At 40.0% G+C, this 19,235-nt stretch overlaps 1 protein-coding gene across 3 annotated transcripts in view; it reads left to right on the top strand.

Annotated features, from left to right (window-relative positions):
- LOC122549991 (S-acyl fatty acid synthase thioesterase, medium chain-like) overlaps positions 1 to 16,112 on the top strand; it is a 22,779-nt gene extending 6,667 nt beyond the window's left edge. For 2 of the 3 annotated variants that reach the window (XM_043690330.1, XM_043690331.1), the window contains exons 4-7: positions 4,713 to 4,812; positions 8,926 to 9,098; positions 10,521 to 10,603; positions 15,923 to 16,112. In XM_043690330.1, coding sequence (XP_043546265.1) covers positions 4,713 to 4,812; positions 8,926 to 9,098; positions 10,521 to 10,603; positions 15,923 to 16,065 — 499 coding nt within the window. In that variant the 3' untranslated portion in view covers positions 16,066 to 16,112. The remainder of the gene's footprint in view (positions 1 to 4,712; positions 4,813 to 8,925; positions 9,099 to 10,520; positions 10,604 to 15,922) is intronic. The other variant, XM_043690332.1, reaches the window with a different exon arrangement.
- The last annotated feature ends 3,123 nt before the right edge of the window (positions 16,113 to 19,235 follow it).

The following is a 19,235-nucleotide window of genomic DNA, read 5'->3' as shown; positions in this document are numbered from 1 at the left end:
CCCACTCACCCATTGTACTCTATGCTACTTTCTCCCCACCCCCACCCTCCTCTAGCTTATCTCTCCACGCTCCAGGCTCACTGCCTTTATTCCTGATGAAGGGCTTTTGCCCGAAACGTCGATTTCGAAGCTCCTTGGATGCTGCCTGAACCACTGTGCTCTTCCAGCACCACTAATCCAGAATCTGGTTTCCAGCATCTGCAGTCATTGTTTTTACCTTATGAACATTGAAGGTGGGATGAAACAAATATATGTTTTATTTTGTTGGGTGAAGTCTTGTCTGGATTTTCAGAGGGTTTCTTCCACCGATGTAATCTCCATAAACTCATTCATGTTAGAAGTGAGCTCCTGGGTGTCAAATTAATCATTTGGTCATTCCACTCCATCACCAACAAACTGGCTTCCTTCAAGTACAGGGCACCCATTATGTTGAGACTGCCATATTGTATCACAGCTAATTTCATGAACAAAAAAAGCTGCTGACCTGAATAGCTGTTGTACATTCCAGCATTGTAGCAGTCATCTGTGATCATTGGTGCCACGTTGTAAAAATCTGTGACTGGTATTCTTGGAAGCTGCCATATTGTGTGTTTCCTTGAATTGCCATGTACCTGTTTCATCTCCAGAGTTAGATGCCATTCAAGAATGGTTACTGCACGACAAGGAATCCTGTCTGAATTCATATCTGATGACTCCATTATATATGTCCTTAATGAGGCTGAGTATAGATACAATGCTATCCATTTTGGCCATCAAGGCCATTGTGGATTAGGTTGAGCACGTCAGGAAGAGGTTGCAATGCTGGATCAGCCTGGAGGGCTTTGCAATGCGAGTGCATCACATCGTTCTAGCATGCTATGCTTTACACAACTCACACAGATAAAGAGTGGATGCAATGACTGCTGAGAATCTGGAAGTCTTTCGTGGAGGAAGATGAAGACATGGTGCAGGAGAAACAAAGAGCAAACTTGTTAGTTCTTTTGAGGATGTAACAAGTAGGACAGATAACAGAAAAGCAGTAGATTTAATACACTTGAATTTTCAATAAATGTGTGATAAAGTACCAAATATAGGGCTACTAAATTAGAGCCCATATGTTGAGGTAGGATATTAGCATGGATAGAGGATTGGTTAACTAATAGAAGACAGTGTGAGATAAAGGGGGACATATTCAGGATGGCAGCCTGTAACTGGTGGAGAACCACAGGGGTCAGTGCTGCGGCTGCAATTATTTACACTAATGACTTCAATGGGCAAAGTGAACGTACTATCGCCAAGTTTGTGGATGATGTAAAATAGATGGGAAGGCAAGTAATGAGGATGACACGAGGAATCCATATTAGGTAGATTAAATGAGTGAGTAAACATTTGACAGATGGAATATAATGTGGGGAAATGTGAAGTACTGCACTTTGGCAGGAAGAATAAAGGAGCTGAATACTATTTAAATGGGAAAAGGACTGCTGAAAGCTGTAGCACTGAGGGATTTAAGACTACTCATGCATGAATCTCAAAAACATTAGCATCAAAGTTCAGCAATAATTGTAATTTTACTGTGGAAATTCTCAAATTATGATGCAGCAAGATGTACACTTTTTTAATTCTTTTAATATGAGACAAAGCTAAGGGCTAATGTAATATGTTAAAACCCAATTCTACATTTGACCTAGGAAATCTGCTGGTGCTGAGATAGGAGCAGCAGTGTCCAGGTATAATATTGTGCAAGGTAAATTTTGTTAGGTTTCTTTTGTTAGACTTCCTGGTATAAATTGGACTTGCTGGGTGTGACAGGAGTAGGGAGTGCACTTTCATCCAATTCTATTCTAAGGAAAAACCGAAAGAACTAAAGATGATGGGAATGGTCTGTTCTGAAGAAGGGTCACTGGACCCAAAATATTAACTCTGATTTCTCTCCACAGTTGCTGCCAGATCTGCTGAGCTTTTCCAACAATTCTATTCTATTCTATTTAGTTTACCTGCATCACCCCCAATCTTGAATAATGGATGTTGCATAAAGCAAATATGTTTTACAAGTTATGGCATCATTAGCCGAGGCAGCACGAATTAGACAATGCTTTAGAACAAGGATGCTCCCTTCAAGTCCAAGGTTCTGATTCTCACTAGTTTAGTAGACACTAGTTCAGCCCTGGGTGGGGTTGCATTCAGTTTGGGCGCCATATATTTGGAAAGACATGAAGGCATTGGAGAGTGTGTAGGAGTTTACAAGAATTCCCAGATGAGAAGCTTCAGTTATGAAGATAGTTTGGAGACGTTGGGGCTGTGTTTTTCCTCAGAATGGATTTGATAGAAATCTTCAAAACCATGATTTGTCTAGATGGGGTAGTTAGGGGAAAACTGTTCCCACTTATAAAAGGATTAAGAACAAGAGGAGCCAGATTGAAAGTTTGCAAAAAACTTCCTGTGATGTTAAACCTTTTCATGCAGAGAGTCTGAAATGCAGTGTGTAGGAGTGTGGTGAACACTTATTTAATTTTGGCATTCAGGAGAACATTAAATTGTACATTATTTGGAAAAGGCTGGAGAACGTCACTAAGTTAGCATGCTCATTCGGACAGCAAGTGCTGGCACAGTGGTTAAAACAGCCACCTCCTGCACCATAGCATTCTGTCCTTCCATAAAAAGGAACAATGTGCAGGTTTATGGGGTTTGGCACAAAGTGAATTGCTCATACAGACAGCTGGTGTAGACATGATGGGCCAAATATAATCCCCTGCCCTAAAATGATTCTTTGATTTATTCAATAGCTAAACATCTTACTACCCTGTTAAAACTGTAAAGGAAACAATTGAAGAAGCAGAAGATTAGAATGTAGAGTGGATGGAACATACACTGTCACCAACAGGAAGCACTGATTGGGATGAGGAGGAACAGAAATAGTAGCCACCTTTGCTAGTTACTTTCAGGAAATCAAATTTTTCACTATGGTTCATGTATTTAGTATAAAGCAGGCTTTACAGATTTAAAAGTTTGGCATGCAGGATTGCTGAGACAAAGCTGTAGCCAGTGTTGCTGAAGGTGTATTGAATCCCTGTAGTGTTTATGTGGAAGATTATTGCAATGGCAAAAGGAGTCAGTAGCGCGAGATTCTATTATTTACTTTGATATAAACAGTAGTGATATGTTCTGGCTTAGCCTCTTAATTTTGCTCTCATTGTTTATTAATGGGTGTCCTCTTCCACCACCACCAATCATATCTTTATGGCATGAATATTGATAACATGATAATGTGAGATCATGCTGGGTCTGTAATCTAAAGTAGTTTATCTGTCCAGGCACGACATCTGTTTAGAGTGGAATTCCATATACTGCAAGAAAGGCACATGATTGTGTTGAGACTAAGGTGAATGTGAATGCATTCTGGATTAGAGGTATGCATTCAGTGTGAAGTGGCAGCACCCTCTCATTCTTCTTGTTTCCAGGGAGATTTATGAAGCTATTTGCTCTTATGAAAACTTGTTAATAAGCTGTTTGACACATTTATGCCCTGTGGATTGACTGTCTTACTGGTATCCCTTGTGTTTTTGGAATGAGTTTGATGTGTAAAAATTCAAGTCGTAAGTGAAAGTGGTAACCTTGACCAACAATGGCTCTTTCTCAGGGAAAAAACAATATTTTGCCTTTACAGCCTAAGAATCTGTGAGGTCTCTGATGTACATGTACATAGTAGACTGTCTGATGTAGATGACTCTCAAGATGTCTTAGAAGAATTCAGTAATATGCAAGTTCATGCTGTTGTAACCTTCACTTCCTAAAGTCGGAGATATGACAATGTTAGGTACAGCTAAGTTCTAAAGTAGAGGGCAGGACTGTGAAAACCTGGTTCATCATCTGGAATTGTTGAAGGTAAGTTATCTCGTTGTGTGCAGGAGCATGTGGAAAAAAATCTATTAATGTGAGGTAGAGACAGATATGGCCAAACCTCTTCAGAGGTATGTAAATTTGTTAGCCCCACATTAACTCCCTTCTCATTTTGTAGTGCATTCCAAACTGAGCAAAATCATGCCCATCCTTACTACTTTGTGTGATGAATTTCAAAACCACCGATAACAAAACTGAAAAAAATCAATGGCAAGAGAAAAGACAGCAGGATTTGTAGAACGTGCTTGGTTAAAATACAGTAAGAGGGAAATGACACACAAAAAGGGAGGCGGTGGATTATGAAAATGTTTTTTGTAAAATGCCGACTAGACCACCCAGTTCCTGTATTGCAGTAGAAACTAGATTTTACATGCAGGGCATGTCTTGGCTAGAGTCTGCCCCAATGACACCAATTTTGCAAGAGACATTTAATGATGAAATTTCAATACTGAACTCAGATCTCTCCAAAGCTGTCTGTTGGAAATTGTTCACCCAGCAAACCAATCACATGCCGTTGAACACATATATCCTGTGTCAACTGCCTTTGAGGTTCCTCCTCATTTATAAGATTTTGCAAAATCACAATTTGTCCTGATTTTGCCTTGTGCTTGATTGGCAAATGCAAATTTCTGTCACACTGGCAGTAGTCGAGAATGTTTATTTAAGGTGTGTAAAAATGATTCTGCTATTAAACGAATTATCTCAGTAAAGGTTTTAGTTTAATTCATAATGGACAACAACAACACTGATACTGATTTCACAGAAAATCAGTGCAAGATCAATGAGACAAAATCAAGGTGAAAAATTACTTTACCACTTGTTTTTCTCTACAGTTTTGGAGCATACCTCAGTTTTGCTACAGCAGCATTGATACAGAAAAATCATGGTTTGGAACCTGTACACCTTTTTGTATCTGGTGCTTCAGCACCACATGTAAGTAAAACGTTTTATTTTATGAAATTATTTTTAATCAAATAATTTGCACAAGAAGACATGAAATATAATACCTTTTTTCTTTGAAAATGGGATTTCTAACCTTATTTCTCAGTTTGGCTGAACTGAACATAAATATAGACTTACTTGAGTTCCATAGCCATTTAATGTAAAACATGTCATGGTATGGTCAGAACTATATTTTTACTAGTAGTTTGCACACAATGAAGTCCTGACCTAGGGTATACCATAATGAGGAGGCAGTGGTTAAACTGCTCCACTCAGGTCAGCTTGGAGGAAATCTCATTGTGAATGTAATACAATAGAAAGTTTTCTGAAGTAATTAAGAATGGAAAAACCATGTAAACTTGATTACTTGGAGATTGATCGTGCAATTTTCTATGACTGTTCAGCTCCTTTGCACTGTCAAGTAAAGGCACTTAATGCATTGTGATAAACATAATATAATTCTGTAGCACCTACACTTTTCACTGCTCATAGAATTCCAAAATGTAGTTCGAGGCCATTTGGTCCATTGAGTCTGCATCAACCCTCTGAACATCATCCCATTGACACCCACACCCTCCATCCTATCGACTTACCTCTGCATTTGCTACCCAAAGGTGAAATCAAACTCGGGTCCCTGGTGCTGTGAGGCAGCAGTGCTATCCACTGTGCCCCAATGCTGGTCTTTCTTTGGTCGGCTCACTTAGGGATCAAGTTTTGAAAGATTTCCCCAAGGAAGGTGATACTTTGATCTACCTCTACCCTGAACTGTTGTGACTTTGAATTTCTGTGCAGTTGCTTGTGTTTGGAGAAAGCTACTTTAAAGCAACTTTTTTCTGCATAGTATATTGGTTCATCCTTACCAAGGAATAACTCTGTGTACTACTTTGAAAGGGACAAAAGTTAGTTCTGTATAATTTCAGTTGGTAATGAGGAGTGTGATGAGGTGGAGGCATGCATCTATATTTGGGAGGTAAAGTAAATTAATATATTTTCCTTTCCTGCCAATGATATTGGCAGAAGCTTTAATATTTTGCACTGTCCAAAAATATATGAATGCATAAGCTATTCCAAAAAGAGGAGGATTCTTGAAGTTTACTCAGACCTGAAACCATGCACTAGGTTTTGTGTTCCACAGCCTAGTGTGTTTTTGAAAAGTTATCACATGAAATAGAGTGAGTTGTTCAAACACCTCACCCCCATTAACATGGAAGGTAAGCTTGTGCTGAAATTGACAGCCAGCTCGCCATATGCAATTTGGATCAACAGGGCTGGTTAAAACTCTCATTATAATGTGATTGTTATGTGGATCATTTTAAAAGAACAGGAAGAAAGGAGGAAAATTCAAGCTAATTAGGAAGAGTTCTTTATGGTTTTATGAAATGGAAAAGATAACCAATTTATCAGATCTTTGAAGTACCACATGTATTATGGATTGATGGGGGGGTTATGGGGGAGTGCTGCATCAAAAGTTATTAGATTAGATTCCCTACAGTGTGGAAACAGGCCCTTCGGCCCAACAAGTCCACACCAACCCGCCGAAGAGTAACCCACCCAGACACATTTCCCTCTGACTAATGCACCTAACACTATGGGGAATTTAGCATGGCCAATTCACCTGACCTGCACACCTTTGGACTGTGTGAGGAAACCGGAGCACCAGAGGAAACCCACACAGACATAGGGAGAATGTGCAAACTCCACACAGACAGTCACCCGAGGCTGGAATCGAACCTGGGGCCCTGGTGCTGTGAGGCAGCAGTGCTAACCACTGAGCCACTGTGTTATTGTTCAATATGTCACATATAATATGGAGCAACATAGTAACATGGATAGTAGATTGACTGGCTGTATGTGAAAATGGCTCTTTATCCGATCAGATTGTTATTAAGAATGGAATTCTGCAACATCTGTGCTTAGGCCTCATTTTATTGCACTCTATGTTAATGACTTTGAGAGGTGCAAAGGCATGATCGCTAAATTTGCAGATGACCCTAAGACAGGTAAGTAAGTGTGTTGTGAAGATGACATGGATGCTCTACCTTTTTCGCCACAGTTTTGGCCACTCATTCAACGGTATGTGTGATGGTGATTTTGGCTAAGGAGACCATCAGTACTGGAGAAGAGGTTGTTTCAGATGGTTCAAAGACCAAATTGATTTGGCTAGACTTAAGGAATAAGAGGGGTGCAGTCGTTTGATGTAAAGTAATAAAAGAAAGTGTTGATGTGAATCAGAATGAGTATAGAAAGTTCAAAAGGAAATAAAAAAGGAAATTGGAGACAGGAGACTGGCAAGTTGCATAAAAGGGAATCCTGAAGACTCCCTTTGGATAGAATAGTAAAAAAAAAGTATTAAGAGGAGAAGTGGGGCAAATTGGATGCTATAAAGGAACCTGAAATGGAAGCAGTGAGAATGAGCGAGTTACTAAATTAATGTTTAGCATTTCATTTTAGCAAGGAAGAAGATACAGCTCAAGTCAGATTGAAAGAAGAAGTAGTTGATAATAAAATTGGTAGACATATTTAAAATTACAAGGAGAATGGTCAGAGTAGATAAAGAAGAACAATTTCCAATGGAAGGATCAAGAAGCAGAGAGTGCAGATTTAAGGTATTTGGCAAAACATGCAATGGTGGCATGAAGAAAAACTCACACAGCGAGTAGGTAGGATTTGAAAGGCATGGCCTATGTGGGATAGTTGAGGCTTTCAAAGGGAATAGAGTCATTTGGAATGGAAAATATTTACACTCCTATGGCAAATGGCAAGGGCAAATGCCCCTTCAAAGACTGGCAGAAACAGGATGGACCCAAAATGTGAAAACTTCCTAACAGCACTATGTGTGTATCTGATTGATGGAGTATAATGGTTCAGTAAGGCACTTCACTACCACCTTCTCCAAGGCACTCGGGGGATAGGTGACAAATGCTGGTTTTGCTAGTTATTTATTTTGCTAACTTTTGCATATCCAACACAGCTCTTCTTTACCACACGTGCTCTCAGGAGCAGAGCATTAATGAGACATAGACTCATTGATATTTACAGCACAGAAGGAAGCCATTTGACACACTATATCTGCACCAGTGAATGAAGATCTGATTACATTAGCCCCATTTTCCAGTTTATGGCCCAAAGCCTTGAGGCAAGAGAAAAGCATTAGTCTTGCTACTATTCAAGCTGCTCAGACAGTACTGTTAAATAGATTACTAGACATGTTATGCAGAATGACTTAACCTTTGAAGGTGAAACTTGAGTTTGGTGTGGCATAACAAAGAGGCTTTTTAAAATCTTTATTTGTGATGTAAGTTGTGTCTAGTCCTAGTATATTGCCAGTATATACTATATGCCAAGGGCCCTAAACACTTACTGAAATAAACTCACTATGTTGAAGGTAAAAACAATGACTGCAGATGCTGGAAACCAGATTCTGGATTAGTGGTGCTGGAAGAGCACAGAAGTTCAGGTAGCATCTTAGGGACAGTAGTACTGCTCCTCGGAGGCTGCCTGAACTGCTGTGGTCTTCCAGCACCGCTAATCCAGAATCACTATGCTTAAGGTCAACTCAAAAGCACCAGCATATACATCAACCAAAAGGGCAGTGAACAGAGTACTTTATCAGTCCCCTAGATCTTTCACTTTATATGTAGGATGTTGGTTCTGAAGTTAAATGTGCTTTGCTCCTTGGCCATGTTCATTTATTGTGCAATGTGTAGTGACCAAATGAATCAGTAACTTAACACATATCCTTCATTTCTCACTTCTTTGAACTTCAGCCTGATTGGATGAAAGTTCCCTTATGATAGCTGTGAGAGACTTGAATTAAGTACATTTGTGCAGTTATAACCAGGTACTTGGAGAATACAAAGGTAACATGACCCTAATGTTGCAGTAATTGATATTTACGTGAGATATTAACAAAAACATTGAAATATAGAGTTGAGGTTAAGATACATTATTACAGCAGCTAATGCTGCCTCTGATGGAAAATGTTTATAGCTCAGATGCTGACACTGATACTCTTATAACTATAAAAATACAAAGTACAGAATTTTTTTTATAACCTGCATTGTTGAAGTGGCACTAAATGATTCTTTCACCTTTATCTACAAGCAGTCTCCAGCTCGTTATCCCATTCATAAGAAGTCAGATCTCCCAGACGATGAATTTCTGAAATGGATGACGTCTATTGGTGGTACCCCATCTGAAATTCTTGCCAATAAAGCCATTCTGCAAATGTTTGTCCCTGTGTTAAAAGCAGATCTTAGGCTTGTGGAATCAATTAGGTAAATCTATATTATTTAAGTAGAATTAATATTATAAAATAAGACTACAATGTGTAATTTATTTTTTACCTTTTTACTTTTACCCATTCAAACTGAAGTACACAATTTTTTATGGCATTAATTTGTTATACAATAATAACTGAGTAGTTTATGTTGTGAATGTGAAAAGATCCAGTTGGATTAAACCCCTCTCACCTTCAGTTGTCACTTTGCAGTAGCAAAAATGCAAACATTCATCATAGAATCCCTACAGTGTGGTAGCAGGCCATTCAGCCCATCAAGTCCACACCGTCCCTCTAAAATGCAGCTTATCCAAACCCACTCTCTCTTCCCCCCCCCCCCCCCCCCCCCCCCCCCCCGCATTTCCTAAGGCTAATCCACCTAGCCTGTACACCCCTGGACACAATGGCCAATTTAGCATGACAATCTACCTAACCTACACATCTTTAGATTATGGAGGAAGCCAGAGTTCCCGGAGGAAGCCTATGCAGACACGGGGAGAATGTGCAAACTCCACACAGACAGTTGCCTGAGAGTGGAATTGAACCTGGGTCCCTGGTGCTGTGAGGCAGCAATGCCACTGTTCCATCTGTAACGGCACATTCTTTTAGACAAGGTTAAGCAAGTAAACATTAGTAAAGAAATCCCTAATCACAGATTACAGTATTAGAGCAAATAAAAGTTGCTGAGCAATTTCTAGACTTTTGCTGGCATAAATCCCACTCCCAAGGTTCACTCCTTCTCCAGAACCAGAGGAGTTCAGAATCCTTTGGAAGGGAACTACTTAGAATTACTACATGAGGGTGAGGAGAAGGAAACCTGCCCTTCCTTTTCAGAATCCAGACATCATTCCTGGGCTCCATATTTGTTATTTTTTAGCTGTATACTCTGCTTACCTTTCACTCCACTGAAGCTGTGGCAAGATTTTATGTTGCTAGGAGTGCAGGAAGACTGTGTGCCACTAATGAAATTCAATAATGAAATTCTAAAACGCAGCATTTATCCTCAAATGTTGAGTTGCTTACAAAATAGCTTTAAAAATTATGCAAATGTTTTATTGAAGTAAAAGAGCATGGAATATGAGAGATATGGAAAGGCCATTTTGTTCCTTCAGGGGTCATTAAGTTTGTTGAATCCGAATTATGTAAAGACTATCCGGAAAACAACTGAGCAGCCAATACCAGGCTGCTGCCATATCTGTGAAGAACTGAAGAGAGAATAGAAGAGATTTGTTTTTTAAAAATGTTGTCACTGATGATATCTTTTCCTTACACAAGATATCGATTTCATCTGATAGCATTCCTGTGAAACTCGTTAGAACATTTTACTGTGATAAAGGCACTATAAAAGACACAATGTACATGTTTAACATGAAGTTAATGACTTTTGAATGATTTTTGAAGTGATTTTGCTCTGCCATAGATATGAAAAACCCCTGGACAAGCTCTTCACGTGTTCCATCAGTAGCTTCGATGGGAAAGATGATGTACCACATGACCTTGAAGGTGAAACTGATTTCAACAATTTTCGATTATGTGGCTTGAAACAACAATTGCACAAAAATAGTTTTGATTTGTTCATGCATCCAGCAAGAGGGTGGACATATTGGTTGATCAGATGTCCACCTCTGAGGAGTGGTAGATGAGTTCAATTTAGATAAATGTGAGGTGCTGCATTTTGGAAAGGCAAATTAGAGCAGGACTTATACACTTAATAGTAAGGGCCTGGGGAGTGTTGCTGAACAAAGAGATTTTGGAGTGCAGGTTTGTAGTTCCTTGAAAACGGAGTCTCAGGTAGATAGGGTAGTGAAGAAGGCGTTTTGTATGCTTTCCTTTATTGATCAAAGCACTGAGATTTGGATTGGGAGGTCATGTTGCAGCTGTACAGGGCATTGGTTAGGTCACTTTTGGAATTTTGTGTACAATTCCAGTCTGTCTCCAATAGGAAGGATGTTGTGAAACTTGAAAAGGTTCAGAAAAGATTTATAGGGATGATGCCGGGATTGGAAGGTTTGAGCTATAGGGAGAGGCTGAATACAGTAGGGCTGTTTTCCCTGGACCATTGGAGGCTGAGAGGTGAGCTTGAGAGGTGAGCTTAAGATGTTTATAAAATCGTAAGGGGCATGGATAGGATAAATAGACAAGTCTTTTCCCTGGGTTGGGGGAGTTCAGACTAGAGGGCATAGGTTTAGGGTGAAAGGGGAAAAATTTAAAAGAGACCTAAGGGGCAACATTTTCAAGCAAAGGGTGGTGCATCTATGGACTGAGCTTCTAGAGGACGTGGAGGAGGCTGGTACGATTACAACATTGAAAGAGTATCTGTATGGGTACATGAATAGGAAGAGTTTAGAGGGATTTGGGTCAAGATTAATTTAGGATATCTGCTCAGCATGGACGAGTTGGACCGAAGGGTCTGTTTCCGATCTGTACATCTCTGATTCTACAGGTTGTGTGTGTGTGTGTGTTGGGGGGGAGTTTGGGTTAGGTTGGGTTAACCATGACCATTTCTGGAGGCCAGCTCAATGAAAGTCAAGGTGAGTTATCAGAGACTAGCACTGTAGATGCAGCATGCTGTGTGCAAACGGGATATCATTGTTAAGGGAGGCAACTCAATATATAAGAATAAGAGATATTGCATTGGAGGACATGGGTTACTGCAGCAAGAAGGAAGCAGTTAACAAAGGTCACAACTACCCTGGCATTAAGGAGGACAGTGCTGCATAGTGGTTGGTTTGTCTACGCAGTAGGGCCAGGTCTCACAGAGTCATGTTGTGAAATGAAGAGGTAATTGAAAGGTATGTGAGAATGTGCAGGAATGTAGTACTGATGGGGTTAACCAGTTATCCTTTGGTTGCTATGCTGACCCAGCAGCTCAATGTCAAATGTGACCTGGAATGTCTATGTACTTAGGCGAATCATAAATGTATGATAGAATATGGCTGGGACCACACCTGGAATGGGGGAACCTGTGGGGGTTTTTTTCCATTTGAGGACAGGAGCTCTTTTTGTGAACAATATGAGGCCCATCAAAAGGCAGTTGCATTAAACAATGTAAGTTGAAAATATCCATAGTCATAGAATTCGACATGTGAAATTATGCAGTAATCAACTATAGGGAAGAGAAATCCTGGTGACAAGCAATCTTGACGGTGTTGCTGGTCCTCGCAAACTGATCATTGACAAGGCTGTGAAGCAGAACTAATCACAAGTGATGTTAAGTCTCACCTGTGAGCCAAAACTCACAAAGATAAGCCAAAATCTCATGGACTGTACAAGAAGAAGGAGCTGATTTTCTCTCACCTTGAACTGGTACGTGTTTGATAATGTGTTCTTCTATGCATTGCTGACTTTTATGGGTGATTGAATGATGGGAGGGGGCAAGATTTCTATATCCCTATTGCACTTGCAATAGCCTGTGTTTGTGTGGAATGGCTCGCAGGGCATGCATAGGAATAAGGTCCACTGAGGCAAAGGACCAAATAGAGGCACTTCACAGCCCTCCTTGTTATAATCGACTATGTCCCACTGAATTGAGGAGGATGATAAATTCTTATTTGCGTGTAATGCAAATTCTGTCTGCACATAATACAAAGGAATGATTCTAGCTGCCATGCAACAAAGACATCAGGAAATTGAGAAGGAATAGCCTCCAGTAGCAATCAAATATGTTCCACATGAAGTTGCAGCCAAAGGTCGTCTTAGAATGCACAGGAAGTATATCAGATCCAAAGACCTTTGTCCTCTATGCCATTTCCTCCAGATGAGCAAGACACAATGTTGCTGCAGCCTGAGGATGTCTGGGGATACTGTCACAGAATTATGCCAACTCCTAGAGTAGTATCTGTGACCTGAAGGGGTGGATGGCATCCTATTCTAGTGGTAGTCAAAGTGACAGCTGTACTAAACTTTCAGGCAGCATGCTGTTTCCAATGATCCATTGACGACCTGTTCTGGATTACTGCACTCTTGACCTGCAAGTGTTTCAAGGGTGTTACCGATGCAATTAAAAAAAAAACTGCAGGTGCTGAAATGTGAAACACAAAGAGATGAGGTGGACTCTGAAGAGCTAGGAGGGTGCAGCAATCTTCCAAGGAAGAAGTTGAGGACATTATGCAGAAGGTGAAAGAGAAAGTGTTGGAGAAACTCAGCTGGCTGTATTTGTGGAGAGAAAAACAGAGTTAACGTTCGAGTCCAGTAACCCTTTATCAGAACTGAAAATAGCTAGGAACATTATAGTATTTACAGTGAAGTATGAGTTCTGCCGATATACTTCCTGAAAAGTGTTTCTTTTCTTTGGTTCCAACTCCATGCACAGAGGGGCAGTTCCAGACTGGCATTACTTCACCATGCATGGATGGCTTTAAAAATTGTTCCAGAAATCCAGGAGGTCCCACCATTGTTGAAGGGATGATAGCACACCATGCATGGTGCATAGCAAATAAGGCAAACTGTGTCAAATAGTATGAGATAAACATGCAAAACTTCTTGGAGAGAAATCCACCATGGAACTTGCCAAAATTGACACCTCACTGATTTCTGATAAAATGCAGCCCATAATTTTTGATATCTTGTGCAGAAATTGATTCTGGTTTTTCAGGGCCAAAGTGTAATCCTGGCGATATTAGCAATGTGATTCCATTGTTCATATATACGTACCAATGAGAATGAATGCTTGTAAATAAATGAATACATTTTAGGTAACTGATAGTAATTAAATGCATATAGTTTGCATTATTATAAATGTTTGAAACTTAAATGAATTATAAATCAGAGTGGTGTGTTGCCTCCTTGGTGCCAGGATCAAGGATATCTCGGAGAGAGTGTAGAATATTCTCAAAGAGGAGTGGGATCAGCAGGAGGACGTTCTACACATTTGAACTAACGACATAGGAAGGGAAAAGGATGAGATTCTGAAGGGAGAATATTGCAAGTTAGGCAGGAATTTAAAAGGGACGTCTTGAGGGTAGTACTATCTGGATTACTCCCGGTTCCAAGAACTAGTGATGGTAGGCATAGGAGGATAGAGCAGATGAATACGTGGCTGAGGAGCTGATGCAGAGGTAAAGCATTCACATTTTTGGCTCATTGGAATCTCTTCTGGGGTAAAAGTGACCTGTACAAGAGAGATGGATTGCTCCAGAATTTGAAGGGGGCTAATATACTGGCAGGGGGATTTGCTAAAGCTGCTTGGGAAGATTTAAACTAGTAAGGTGGTGAGGGTGTGGGAGCGGTTTTGGGGGGGTGGCAGTGAGGTGCTGAGTTGATAAGGGATAACAATAAGGCCATACTTAGGGATGATATTCCTGAGAATATGTCCAGGAAGTTATTTGTGTGGAACTAAGAAATAAGAAAGGGACGATCACGTTATTGGGATTGTACTGTAGACACCCCCACCCCACCCCCTCCCCAAAGGTCAGCGGGAATGTAAGAAACATTGGAATGGTCTCCTGCCTGTAGGAAGAATGTTGTGAAACTTAAAAAGGTTCAGAAAAGATTTACAAAAATGTTGCCAGGGCTGGAAGGTTTGAGCTATAAGGAGAGGCTGAATAGCTGGGGCTATTTTCCCTGGAGTGTCGAAGGCTATGGGGTAACCTTATAGTGGTTTGTAAAAGGGGCATGGATAGGGTAAATAGGCAAAGTCTTTTCCCTGAGTTGGAGGAGGGCATTGGTTTAGGGTGAGAGGGGAAAGATTTAAAAGGGTCCTAAGGGCAACTTTTCATGCAAAGGGTGGTGCATGTATGAAATGAGCTGCCAGAGGAATTGGTGGAGGCTGGTACAATTACAACATTTAAAAGGCATCTGGACTGGTATAAGAATAGGAAGGGTTTAGAGGGATATGGATCAAGTGCTGGCAAATGGGACAAGATTAATTTAGGATATCTGGTCGGCATGTATGAATTGGACCAAAGGATCTGTTTCAGTGCTGTACATCTCTATTTAGGGCATGAGTATTTACTCTGAACTGTGTAGAAAGCAGTGGTGTTGTGTATTCCCAGAGGGGAAATTCACAACTAGGTTTTTCCAGTTGCCCAGATTAACTTGACAGCAGAACATCTCTTAAAGTTTTTCAGGGATACCCTGTGCAATTAACCAGGCCTGATTATAGGTTGTTGCCTGTCAAGTTGGGACAAGACTGGGAGAGTGAAGAAGAGACATCTGAGAAAGTGGGTGAAAGAGGTCAGATTTGGGTATGCTACTTGTTGGACAAGATGATAATGTGGAAGTCAGAGAGATCGTGGAAATCAGGGATGGGCTGAGACTGTGGGGTTTGTTGAGCACATGGTCCATAAATAGATTTGTTTATTATAGTTGAAAGAAACACCACCTCCTCCTCCCTCCTGGGCCATTAGCAACATTGGAAATGCATTCACCTTTACAGATCTGGCCATTCTTGCCCCTTTTTACCTGCTAGATTTCCCTAAGCCCCGGAAGTCTGGTTCAAATCAATTAACATCCAATTTGTTGAAATTGGAGTATGTGACTTCCTTTGGAAGGTTTCAGTGACCCCTCTAAAAACAGATTGATTTGTAACTGCACTTCCTCTGTTTAAAATTGGAAGTGAACAAGTTTGCATCCTACTTGAAGTTTAAATCTCCTCCACTGCCTCAAATCCAGTTTTACTTCAGGGAAGAACCACATAGTGTAGGACTTGAATATGTGTAGATCAGAGTGAATAGAGTGGCATTATCTTTATCATAAGGAAAATTCAGGAAGCCATTTGAGTTTTAATTTAAAAATTAACAATTAAATTATATTTTATATTTTGTTAATTAAATTCTGTTGTTGGAGAGAGGTTTAAAATTGTATTTTGTTTTAATCTTGCAGCCTGGAGTGATTTAACAAGTGGCGAATTTACCATCCATAAGCTTCCTGGAGCTCATTTTTACCTCAAAGAACCAGATAATGAGAAGTTTTTAATAGCTTATATTACAAAGCATTTAGAGACTGCTGAAGTACACTACCTTTAAAGACCAGAAACCTTTATGAATTGAATAAATTCTGAATGCTCACCCTACATGATATGGAGACCTCAATTTAGGAAGTTACTGATATAACCACGATATGGCCTACAACTGTTCAACTTTTAACTCTTAACACAGAGGGTTCATCTATATTAAAGGTTCTGTTTCTTTATTTTACAAAGAAAATGAAATCCATGAACAGTACAGAAAATAGAGACAGATTTTAAAATTATTAATATTGTTCTTATTGTTGAGAATCAACTTGTTTTGGCATGACACACCTCTGGGAAAGGTGAGAATCCAGATCACCTAGCCCACCATCCAAAGATGTGCAGGGTCAGGTGAATTGGCCATATTAAATTGCCCGTAGTGTTAGGTAAGGGGTAAATGTAGGGGTATGGGTGGGTTTCGCTTCGGCGGGTCGGTGTGGACTTGTTGGGCCGAAGGGCCTGTTTCCACACTGTAATCTAATCTAATCTAATTTGGTTTGCATTTCTGTTTTGGAGAGTTGACATTAAGGGGTTCTCTTTTATTCAAGAATGCTGCATGCTGTGTCTGGATATTATAACCAACTCAGCAGTTAGGAAACAATCTGTATCTCCCAGCTGAAAGATTCTTAGATGGCTCAAGGAAACTGTGATTGGGTATATCACACAGCAGAGTGATTAATGAATATTGCTACTTATGGGTGAGTGCGATGTGAAGATTCATTACAAAGCCTATCTGTCTGAGTATACCTAACAAAAATCTTAATCTGTGATCACACCACTTGAAATGGCCATTATCAATTACCTGTTTGAACAAAGCTGTGGTATTGGAAGATCTCAATCTTCTCAGATAATTAATACATCTGAGATCTACAGCCTTCCTGTACACTGCAGTTCAGAGAAAATCATGTGAATCACCCAGGATCATGTCTTCTCATTGCTACTAGACAATGCATTGTTGACTCCCCTTTTCAGATGGAAATTGTTCAATTGCCATAGATTCTTTCCCTCCAAAGCCTTGCCCCTATTCTATGAAATTTTTTGAGTTTCAATGATGCAGAAGAGTTGGATACACATGGGGATCAAGGCAACATTCAAGTTCACTGGATGTGAGAAAAACACAATTTCAGTATTCGTACAGGAGTTAAATGTATGAAGATGAGGTAAATCTGAGTGTTTCAAAAATCACGACAGACTAATATCGGCATGGTCCTTCAACTCATGCCCAGTGTTTTCTACCTGCTTTGCTGTGCTTGGAAATTCCTTGGAAACTGAAGCAGTCCTTCCCTGAGAGACAACAATACAAACATAAATGATGAATACAATGGAGACACTTCGAGCTCTATAAATCCAATTAATTTATGAAATACTTAAATAACACACACTTCAAATTACATGAGATATCTCAATCAATATTTTTCACTACCCTGATATTGTTACTGAACCCAAATGCTATTACCCAGGAGAGTTGGCAGCTGGCCAGGCTGAAACTTGGCTCGAAGTCTTCACCATGGCTCCTGACATAGAGTACCTTGCAATGTGAATCTTCAGAGTTCTGCTGAGCAATCAGAGGTTTTCTGGGCTGCTTTATACACCGTTTCTATGCCAAGTACATGCCTTATTTGGAATTATCTGTGCACGTGACCAATCCTGAATGTTACATAAAATCTATGCCTCATTTAGTGGAGACAGAAGCTACTGATTTCCTACAGTTTTAACACTTTGCAGATCTGAATGATTCTGTGTAATTTCATTCACGTGACAGCCAATTGTAACGCCTCTTACTGCGCCAGCTCCTGTTATCTTCAGCCTTATCCAACATAACAGGCAACTGAAACTTTGAGATTTTTTCCTTGAAATTGAATAACCGAGTTTTGTCTCTTCATTGCCACATGTCTGCTATTTTCAGTGGGACTGAGTCTGCCTTATCCAACATAACAGGCAACTGAAACTTTGATGAGATTTTTTCCTTGAAATTGAATAACCGAGTTTTGTCTCTTCATTGCCACATGTCTGCTATTTTCAGTGGGACTGAGTCTCCTCTGTGTACTTTGGACCTTTGTGTAGAACTCAGCGTCCAGGTTCAAATTCCTGGAATGGACAGTGCTGGTCTGAGACCCCATTCATTCAACTTCGTTTTTATGGCTCAGATTAAGAAAAATTTCATCATTTATACTTGCTTCTGCATTCCCAAATGCACCTTCATGACCAAATTATTATATTGTCCAGCGTTGTTTATGTACATTGTTTCTGTTAAGACAATCGATATTAATAACTCCAGTTAATTTATGATTGAGTATTTCAGCACAATATAGTTTTCAGAATTTGTAATTTTTCAGACCTTACAAAGTGTACTGTACCAATTGGATTATTGTATTATTGTGCAAGTTTCAGGAAGGAACAATACCATTAAGATAGCTAGACATCACAACATGTAATACACCAGTATAAAATGTCTTCATCTTCCTCTCTGTAGAAATAGTTGGTAAGTCAGTGACACAGTTCTTAAGTTATGTATATAAAATGTAATAGTAAGATAAGCATGGAACTATATTCAGTCAGAGATGTCATATTAGTGTACATTTAAATTTATTAAATATTGTCACATGTGCCTAATACGTGTGACAATAAGAGTTTTTTGTTGAGTTATTCACAAAGTGTCGCCATGCTTCAGCATTACCTGAGATTTCAGTTTGTATTGTATAATATTGCTGCAATAGCTTTGGTATTTTTGGTTCAGAGGTTTATCTTTTCCTTTCCGTTTTCTTCTCGGTTGGCTTCTCCTCCTCCTTGTTCCTCTTATACTGCTCCCCCAGTTGCTGCAACTTGACATTGTGTAGGGTCTTGGTAACGATCTCCTCCTGCGGCTACCACTGCTGATCCTGTGACCACTGCATCCAAGCTAGAGCTCACCATGGGTCTGGTGCTGCACAGGGCCCAATCTCTTGTAGGAGGACATCATCAAAAGGGGGAGAAACAGCAAAGGGCAGGAGGAAGCAGAGTCACTGAGGATAGGGAGGTTCCATAGTCACCCATTCCAGGCTGCCAGACCCAAACAAGAAGTCTACATTCCTGAAAACCCCCAATAATCTTTTATTCTCTTGGTAATCAGCAATCTCCCTATCTCTGTCTCAAAATTATTTAAAGATTCTAAAGACAGTCAACACTCTGAGACTCCTAGAAAATCTC

This window comes from Chiloscyllium plagiosum, chromosome 5 (assembly GCF_004010195.1).
Source record: "Chiloscyllium plagiosum isolate BGI_BamShark_2017 chromosome 5, ASM401019v2, whole genome shotgun sequence".
NCBI classification, from domain to species: Eukaryota; Metazoa; Chordata; class Chondrichthyes; order Orectolobiformes; family Hemiscylliidae; genus Chiloscyllium; species Chiloscyllium plagiosum.
Note: the sequence above shows the minus strand (reverse complement) of the source record. Positions and strands in the feature narration are given on the sequence as shown.